Genomic DNA, 10,000 nt, shown 5'->3' with positions numbered 1-10,000 from the left:
CATGGAGTCAGTGTTTTCAGAGCCAGAACTGCAGATGAAACAGTAACACTTTACAATAAGGTTCATTAATTAAAGGGATAGTTCACCTGAAAAACGACTGTCAATCCTGTCATCATTTACTCTCCCTCACGTTGATCCAAACCTGGATGAGTTTCTTTCTTCAGCTGAACACAAAAGAAGATATTTTGTCAGTAATGTCAGTAACCAAATTGTTTCTGGTCCGCATTGACTTCCATAGTATTTTTTCTTCCATACTATTGAAGTCAGTGGTGTCCATCAACTGTCTGGTTACTGACATTCTTCAAAATATCTTCTTCTGTGTTCAGCAGAAGAAAGTCAAGTCAAGTCAAGTCATCTTCATTTATATAGCGCTTTTAACAACGTAGATTGTTCCAAAGCAGCTTCACAGAGATAAGCGTATAATTTAAGGTAACAGAGATTGTTTTGGCTTTATAGCAGAGTTAAGTTATTTTCCATCTAAAGTTAGTTTTGATTGATTTGCTTCCGTCGCAACGATCATTTGTTATTAAATTAGGGGCCGCTAAGACGACACCACTCCCTCTACACAGACTTTAAACGCGAACCTGTGAGAAACGCTGATGGCGGAAAGAAACTCATCCAGGTTTGGATCAACGTGAGGGAGAGTAAATGATGACAGGATTTCATTTTTGGGTGAACTATCCCTTTAACATTAGTTAACTACCGTAGTTAACATGAACTAATAATGAACAATACTTCTACAGCATTTATTAATCTTGGTTAATATTAATTTCAACGTTTACTAATACGTCATCAAAATCAAAGGTTGTGCTTGTTAACATTAGTTAATGCACTGTGAACTAACATGAACAAACAATGAACAGCTGGATTTTGATTAACTAACATTAACAAAGATTAATAAATACTGTAACAAATGCATTGTTAGTTCATGTTAGTTAATAGATAAACTAATGAGCCTTATTGTAAAGTGTTAGCGCTTTATGGCATTAGTTCATCTGATTGTGAGAGTTCACGTCGATCTAATTTAATTTCTTAAAAGTATGAGCCTCTGAGCTGGATGAAGTCATGCTGTTGTTGTTGTTGTTGTTGTTGTGATGTTTGTGTGTGATTGTTCTCTATGTTGAACAGTTGTTGGCAGCACATCACATGCGTGCCGTTATTAGAGTCTCAGTAAATCACGAGCATCCGGACCTCCGGAACATGTCGTAATGTGACGGAAAGAGCATCTGTTCAAGACATTTCATGAGAACTTCCTAGAAGTTGCACATGTTTCCAATGCGCCGCTTAACTCGCTCTACCAGCCAGACTGAGATTCACACACGCTCCGTTCTGTGAGCTTTCCAGTTCAACAACTATTGCTTATTTATGGAATATTACTACAAGACATATTTGAAGTAAATCAGCATATTATGATAATTATTCATTATTATCATGATTATTATTAATTGAATATTTCTACAAGAGAAATAATAATAATTATTATTCATGGAATATTTATACAAGGTAAATATGAAGTAAATTATTATTGTTATTTATGGGATATTTCTATAAGAGAAATATAAAGTAAAATATTATTATTATGGAATATTTATTGAATATTTCTACGAGAGAAATATGAATTATTATTATTATTATTTTTATTCATGGAATATTTATACAAGATTAATATGAAGTAAATTATTGTTATTATTGTTATTTATGGAATATTTCTATAAGAGAAATATAAAGTAAAATATTATGGAATATTTTTGAATATACAAGAGAAATATGAAGTATAATTATTATTTATGGAATATTTATACAAGATAAATGTGAAGTAAATTAGTATTATTTATGGGATATTTCTATAAGAGAAATAAAGTAAAATATTATTATTATTATTATTTATGGAATATTTCTGCAAGAGAAATATAAACTATTATTATTTATGGAATATTTCTGCAAGATAAATATAAACTATTATTATTATTTATGGAATATTCCTGGAAGATAAATATAAACTATTATTAATATATATGGAATATTTCTGCAAGATAAATATAAACTATTATTATTATTTATGGAATATTTCTGCAAGATAAATATAAACTATTATTATTATTTATGGAATATTTCTGCAAGATAAATATAAACTATTATTAATATTTATGGAATATTTCTGCAAGATAAATATGAACTATTATTAATATTTATGGAATATTTCTGCAAGATAAATATAAACTATTATTATTATTTATGGAATATTTCTACAAGAAAAAATGATTATGATTTAGTGTAAGTGTTGCTGGACGAACAGCTCAAGATATGTTTGAAAATCAGCCGAATGTCTGAAGCTCCCTTTTAAAAACACAATATGTGGAAATTACACAATATGTGTGCCATTATTCCTCTCGACCTCTCGACCCTGAAACTGAAGCAAAGGTCCGAACCTCCCGGATTCCTGGCCCGACTCCGTGTGGGAATATTAACTTTACTCTCATTCCCTGCAATATCACTGCAATACCATTGCAGAAATATTCGGGCTGCTGGGATTTTACAACATGATTGCAGTTTTAAGCAAGAGTATAAATTGCTTCAGGGCTCACAGCCGGGTGCTTTACACACTTTTTTTCTTATTTGTTACTTTAACTTTTTAAAATAATTCATTTTTAATTTATTTAGAGTAATAGGTTTTAATTTCCTTAACTTTTAAAATAAAGAATTTCATACAAATAAATTATGCATATTTGCATAAGTAAATGATATGCATTTAATGCATTATCATTTATTTATTTACAATTTTATATAATATATCATTTATTGATTTAACATTTACATGTTATTTTCAATTTATTTGAAGTAATGCATTTACATTTTTAATTTCCCCTCTGTATGCTTGTTTTTTAAATATTTTTTTTACCTTTTCCTTCACTTTTTTTCATACATTTTTTTACTTAATAATATAATTTTATATAATGCATTATCATTTATTTATTTAAAAGTGACATATTATATAAATAATTTATCAAATCTGTCATTTATTTATTCATTCAATATTTTCATTTTATTTTTAAGTAAGGCTTTTCCATTTTAAATTTCCCCAATATGAGTTTAAAATATATATATTTTTGTATATATATTTAGATTTTAAGGAAAAGTTTCTTAACTTATTTAAATTAATAACTTAAAATGTGTAGGTTTAATAATATAACTGCATATAATGCACTATCATTTCTTTATTTAACATTTATGTATTATATATTATTTTATATAACCTATTATCAATTATATGATATTCAACATTTTTATTTTATTTTAAGTGTATTCAGAGTAATGCGGATCAGTTTTATTTCAGATAAATATTTTTTTTACTTGAAAAATAATTTCATGAATATATAATGTATTATCATTAAATTATTATTCATAATAACATTTAAATGTTATAATTATTTTCTAATTTATTTAAATGCAGTTGTTTTTAATTTCCACTCTGAATATTATTATTATTATTATTATTATTAAATAACTTCATAAAAGACAAAGATTTAATAATTAAATTAAATTAAATATATTTTCCGTTATGACGAGTGACTCTTATTTTAATACTCCATATAATGTGTTTCTGGTCACCCTTGACCTTTCACCTGGAGTCCTGCTGACCTCTGTGTCTATTTCCAGCGGGATCTCTGACCCGAAACGCCCACCTTTGTTCAGTGCGGAAAGATTTCCATCAGTCTTGGCGTGACCGGCCGCTCACACATGGTTTTGCGAGTACGACTCCAGGCTGGCGTGTTGTCAAGCCACTTTTAACCCAGTTGCTCATTCGCGTCGGAGGCTCGGGTTATTGTGCTGGCGGGAACAGCTGTCCTTGTCCTTTTCCACTGACTCCTCACCTGGATTTTAAAGGGAAAGGCGTCCGTCTGAACGGCGTGTGTAACCTTTGTACATCATTTAATCAGGCGGGCCGCCTGGAAAACTAATTTCCCCAGTTCAAAACAAACGCTCATGAGCACATAATGAGATTATAAGGGATGTTTCCTAATGCTTCCTTAAAAAGAACACTTGATGGTAAACATGAAGGGCCCTATTTTAACGATCTAAGCACATGGTCTAGAAGGGTCGTCCCTATTCTCTTAATGAGTAATGGGTGTGTTCTGGGATTTACGTGCGTTAAACCAATCAGAGTCTCATCTCCCATTCCCATTCATAACAGTTGCGCTCGCGCCATGGCGGATTCGCTATGTACATGACGGACTTTGATAGTGGAAAGACCGAAGCCGGTCTTTAGTGCGGCAACAGGTTAAAGTGCGCAAGCAGACCCTGTACGGGACAAGCCGGATTATATCTTTATGTACACAATAATAATCTTTTACATTGTAGTCCTTTTATTTTACATATTTGACATGTTTGTGTGTTGCTGTGCATCCCTGTGTGTGTAATAAGCAGAGTGTGTGTGTAGTAAGCAGAGTGTGTGTGTGTGTGTAATAAGCAGAGTCTGTGTGTAATAAGCAGAGTGTGTGTGTAGTGTGTGTGTAATAAGCAGAGTGTGTGTGTAATAAGCAGAGTGTGTGTGTATTAAGCAGAGTGTGTATGTAATAAGCAGAGTGTGTGTGTGTGTAATTAATCAGAATGTGTGTGTAATAAGCAGTGTGTGTAATTAAGCAGTGTGTGTGTGTAATAAGCAGAGTGTGTGTGTAATAAGCAGAGTGTGTGTGTAATAATCATAGTGTGTGTGTGTGTAATTAATCAGAATGTGTGTGTAATAAGCAGTGTGTGTAATTAAGCAGTGTGTGTGTGTAATAAGCAGAGTGTGTGTAATAAGCAGAGTGTGTGTGTGTGTGTGTGTGTAATAAGCAGAGTGTGTGTGTAATTAAGCAGATTGTGTGTGTAATAAGCAGTGTGTGTGTGTGTGTAATTAAGCAGTGTGTGTGTGTGTGTGTAATAAGCAGTGTGTGTGTGTAATAAGCAGAGTGTGTGTGTAATAAGCAGTGTGTGTGTAATAATCAGAGTGTGTGTAATAAGCAGTGTGTGTGTAATTAAGCAGTGTGTGTGTGTAATAAGCAGTGTGTGTGTAATAATCAGAGTGTGTGTGTAATTAAGCAGAGTGTGTGTGTGTAATAAGCAGAGTGTGTGTAATAAGCAGTGTGTGTGTAATTAAGCAGTGTGTGTGTGTAATAAGCAGTGTGTGTGTAATAATCAGAGTGTGTGTGTAATAAGCAGTGTGTGTAATTAAGCAGTGTGTGTGTGTAATAAGCAGAGTGTGTGTAATAAGCAGAGTGTGTAATAAGCAGAGTGTGTGTGTAATAAGCAGAGTGTGTGTGTGTGTGTGTGTGTGTAATAAGCAGAGTGTGTGTGTAATAAGCAGAGTGTGTGTAATAAGCAGAGTGTGTAATAAGCAGAGTGTGTGTGTAATAAGCAGAGTGTGTGTGTGTGTGTGTGTGTGTGTGTGTGTAATAAGCAGAGTGTGTGTAATAAGCAGAGTGTGTAATAAGCAGAGTGTGTGTGTAATAAGCAGAGTGTGTGTGTGTGTGTGTGTGTAATTAAGCAGTGTGTGTGTGTAATAAGCAGAGTGTGTGTAATAAGCAGAGTGTGTAATAAGCAGAGTGTGTGTGTAATAAGCAGAGTGTGTGTGTGTGTGTGTGTGTGTGTGTGTAATAAGCAGAGTGTGTGTAATAAGCAGAGTGTGTAATAAGCAGAGTGTGTGTGTAATAAGCAGAGTGTGTGTGTGTGTGTGTGTGTGTGTGTGTAATAAGCAGAGTGTGTGTGTAATTAAGCAGATTGTGTGTGTAATAAGCAGTGTGTGTGTGTGTAATTAAGCAGTGTGTGTAATAAGCAGTGTATGTGTGTGTAATAAGCAGTGTGTGTGTAATAATCAGAGTGTGTGTAATAAGCAGTGTGTGTGTAATTAAGCAGTGTGTGTGTGTAATAAGCAGTGTGTGTGTAATAATCAGAGTGTGTGTGTAATTAAGCAGAGTGTGTGTGTGTGTAATAAGCAGAGTGTGTGTAATAAGCAGTGTGTGTGTAATTAAGCAGTGTGTGTGTGTAATAAGCAGTGTGTGTGTAATAATCAGAGTGTGTGTGTAATAAGCAGAGTGTGTGTGTAATTAAGCAGAGTGTGTAATAAGCAGAGTGTGTGTGTGTAATAAGGAGAGAGAGTGTGTGTGTGTGTGTGTGTGTGTGTAATAAGCAGAGTGTGTGTGTGTAATTAAGCAGATTGTGTGTGTAATAAGCAGTGTGTGTGTGTAATTAAGCAGTGTGTGTGTGTGTGTGTGTGTAATAAGCAGTGTGTGTGTGTAATAAGCAGAGTGTGTGTGTAATAAGCAGAGAGTGTGTGTAATTAAGCAGAGTGTGTGTGTAATAAGCAGTGTGTGTGTAATAATCAGAGTGTGTGTAATAAGCAGTGTGTGTGTAATTAAGCAGTGTGTGTGTGTAATAAGCAGTGTGTGTAATAAGCAGTGTGTGTGTAATAATCAGAGTGTGTGTAATAAGCAGTGTGTGTGTAATTAAGCAGTGTGTGTGTGTAATAAGCAGTGTGTGTGTAATAATCAGAGTGTGTGTGTAATTAAGCAGAGTGTGTGTGTGTAATAAGCAGAGTGTGTGTGTGTGTGTGTGTGTAATAAGCAGTGTGTGTGTAATAAGCAGTGTGTGTGTAATTAAGCAGTGTGTGTAATAATCAGAGTGTGTGTGTAATAAGCAGAGTGTGTGTGTTATTAAGCAGAGTGTGTAATAAGCAGTGTGTGTGTAATAAGCAGTGTGTGTGTAATTAAGCAGTGTGTGTGTGTAATAAGCAGTGTGTGTGTGTAATAAGCAGTGTGTGTGTAATTAAGCAGTGTGTGTGTGTAATAAGCAGTGTGTGTGTAATAATCAGAGTGTGTGTGTAATTAAGCAGAGTGTGTGTGTGTGTGTAATAAGCAGTGTGTGTGTAATAAGCAGTGTGTGTGTAATTAAGCAGTGTGTGTGTGTAATAAGCAGTGTGTGTGTAATAATCAGAGTGTGTGTGTAATAAGCAGAGTGTGTGTGTAATTAAGCAGAGTGTGTAATAAGCAGTGTGTGTGTAATAAGCAGTGTGTGTGTAATTAAGCAGTGTGTGTGTGTAATAAGCAGTGTGTGTGTAATAATCAGAGTGTGTGTGTAATAAGCAGAGTGTGTGTGTAATTAAGCAGAGTGTGTGTGTAATTAAGCAGTGTGTGTGTGTAATGAAGCAGAGTGTAATTAAGCAGAGTGTGTGTGTAATTAAGCAGAGTGTTTGTGTAATAAGCAGAGTGTGTGTGTAAGAAAACTGTGAAACACACTTGAATGAAACACACTTGCACCGGGTGTAAGATAGGGCCCTTGGGGTCATCCTGGGGTCATCCTGGGGTCAAGGGCCTTGTTCAGGGTCAAGGTTAATTATTAACCTTGTATTAGGCCGCGTATTAACACCCGTCCAGGGGTGCGTTTCACGAAAGCATCGTTAGCTAACTTTGGTCGCAAGTTCTGTCATTATCAGGATAGTTCAACGAGTCTGTGTTTCCCGAAAATATAGTTCTAATGAACATTCGCAAACAGCTTCGCAGAGTTGTGTGTGTGTGACGACAGATCGCACAGACCTGTGGTTAGAAGAAGAGTTTCATGTTTGCATGACATGTGGACTCAATAAATCCTGCGGCCAGTTGCATAAACCTCTAAGACTAGTCTTACAAGTTAGACATCAATTTATTTTCTTTAAGACGGTTCATAGCTTTTTTAAATCAGTTACATAAAAACGTAGATAAGCCTACTTTGATACCGAAAACTAAGACTGACTGCCCCTGACTAACTGCTATAGGTCATACTAGAACTTAAGACACTGTCTTAAAGGAGAACTCCGGTCAATTTTAACATTGAGCTCATTTTATTGTACATTTGGAGTGCTGTCAATACAGAGAACAACGACAAAAATCGGTGTTGCCTACACCCTGTTATCCTCTTTTTAAAATTTGCACCCTGTTGACTTCAATGGGGCAAGTTTTAAACCTGCTTTTAGCCTCTTAACATCCTTGATGTGTCATTACAAGTGCACAGGTCATGTGAGTGATTCCTTCAGAGTGAACACGGTGAATCTGACTGCAGTAGATGTGAAAGATATGAATAAAAATGATGTTAATTCAGCCAGCGCTCATACCTGTATTTACATCCTGTTTTCGGCTGAAGTCCACAGTAGTCGATTGTCGAGTTCACGTGCATAGGTTTAGTACGTACGATCATGCGCCCGAACTCGACAATCGACTACTGTGGACTTCAACCGAAAACAGGATGTAAATACAGGTATGAGCGCTGGCTGAAATAACATCATTTTTATTCATATCTTTCACATCTACTGCAGTCAGATTCACCCGTGTTCACTTTGAAGGAATCACTCACATGACCTGTGCACTTGTAATGACACATCAAGGATGTTAAGAGGCTAAAAGCAGGTTTAAAACTTGCCCCATTGAAGTCAACAGGGTGCAAATTTTAAAAAGAGGATAACACCGATTTTTGTCGTTGTTCTCTGTACTGACAGCACTGCAAATGTACAAAAAAATGGAGTTCTCCTTTAACATTATGGCTATGTTTATGCAACCGGCCGCTGATCTTGAGCAAAATAATCAAGCTGACATTCAGTACAACCTGTGTCTTTTATTTAGAATACATACAAATGTCATTTACGTCTTTGAGTTTGTCAAGAGATTTAGAGTGTCGTTTTTGAGGAAATGCTCTATTCCTTTTCAGTCTGGATTTCGCCCATCACATAGCACTGAAACTGCCCTTCTTCTGGTGGTTAACGGCATTCTCTCCATGGATTCAGGGCTGATAAACATCTTGATGCTCCTCGATTTAAGCGCTGCTTTTGACACAGTCTGTCATGAAATAATGATCTCTAGGCTTTCTGATATCGGCATCACTGGCTCTGCTCTTTCCTGGCTCATTTCCTAAATCAGCGACAGAAAGTATTATATCACTATACAAGGGTTTAGATCTGCCACTGCTTCACTTACACAGGGTGTTCCTCAAGGTTCGGTTCTTGGCCCGCTATTGTTCATCATCTACACATATCCACTCGGTGACATCATACGCAGTCATGGACTTAAATTCCCTTGCTATGCTGATGATATTCAAATCTATCTCACCACCAGCTCCGATAGGCCATCTCTACCTGACTCACTCACTGCATGTATCAGGGACATCAAGCATTGGATGTCCCTGAATTTCCTCAAATTAAATGATAAGAAAACTGAGATATTAGTGATTGGCTCTACTGCCTCAGTCAAAATGATGGACCAGTGCTTTGATATTGATGGAATTCACGTTAAGCCTTCGTCATCGATTCGTAACCTTCTAACTCTATCTTTTGGCTCTCATATATTATGTATCCTATGTGATTGTAATGTATGTGTGGGTGTTTAAATGTATTGTAATGTACAATGTAAAGCGACCTTGAACTATGGAAAGTTGCTATATAAATAAAACTTCTTCTTCCTCTTCTTCTTCTATTCTGCGTGAGTTTACGTGACTGTGCTGATGTTCTGCCTCTGGTCCCGCAGGTCGATCCACATGCGCTTCGAGAAGGAGGTGGAGGTGAAGGGGATCCCGGCGTATCGGTTCACTCCTCCTCGTGCCGTGCTCGCCAGCGGGAAGAACAACCCGGAGAACCAGGGATTCTGCCTCACGCCCAAGCAGTGCCTGGACGACGGCGTGCTGGACGTGTCTGTGTGTCGCAAAGGTGCATAACCACTCAAGACATTTCAGTCATATGAGTCATTACTAAAATAAGGCATTTCATTTCATTTAATCATTCATTTAATTGTATTAGTTACTAATTGCCTATTGGCTCATGTGCTTGAAGTCATATATACACATGCATATTTATACACCTCGGTTTTATGGTTGGTATTTTTTATGTTTTTGAAAGAGCATTTATTTGATAAAAAAAACAGTGAAATATCATTATAATGTAAATCATCTGTTTTCTATGTGAATATATAGTAAAGTGTAATTTATTCCTGTGATCAAAGCTGAA

General features: G+C 35.8%; 1 protein-coding gene across 3 annotated transcripts in view; it reads left to right on the top strand.

Annotated features, from left to right (window-relative positions):
• The window catches only part of LOC307144504 (lysosome membrane protein 2-like), a 44,417-nt gene that overhangs the window by 22,626 nt on the left and 11,791 nt on the right, over positions 1-10,000 (top strand). For all 3 annotated transcript variants that reach the window (XR_013818773.1, XM_079846897.1, XM_079846898.1), the window contains one exon: positions 9,525-9,703. Coding sequence is in view for 2 of the 3 variants with exons in the window: in XM_079846897.1 (XP_079703023.1) it covers positions 9,525-9,703 (179 nt within the window). In the remaining variant the exon portion in view is untranslated. The remainder of the gene's footprint in view (positions 1-9,524; positions 9,704-10,000) is intronic.

Source organism: Squalius cephalus, assembly GCF_949319135.1.
Source record: "Squalius cephalus genome assembly, chromosome: 17".
NCBI classification, from domain to species: domain Eukaryota; kingdom Metazoa; phylum Chordata; class Actinopteri; order Cypriniformes; family Leuciscidae; genus Squalius; species Squalius cephalus.
Note: the sequence above shows the minus strand (reverse complement) of the source record. Positions and strands in the feature narration are given on the sequence as shown.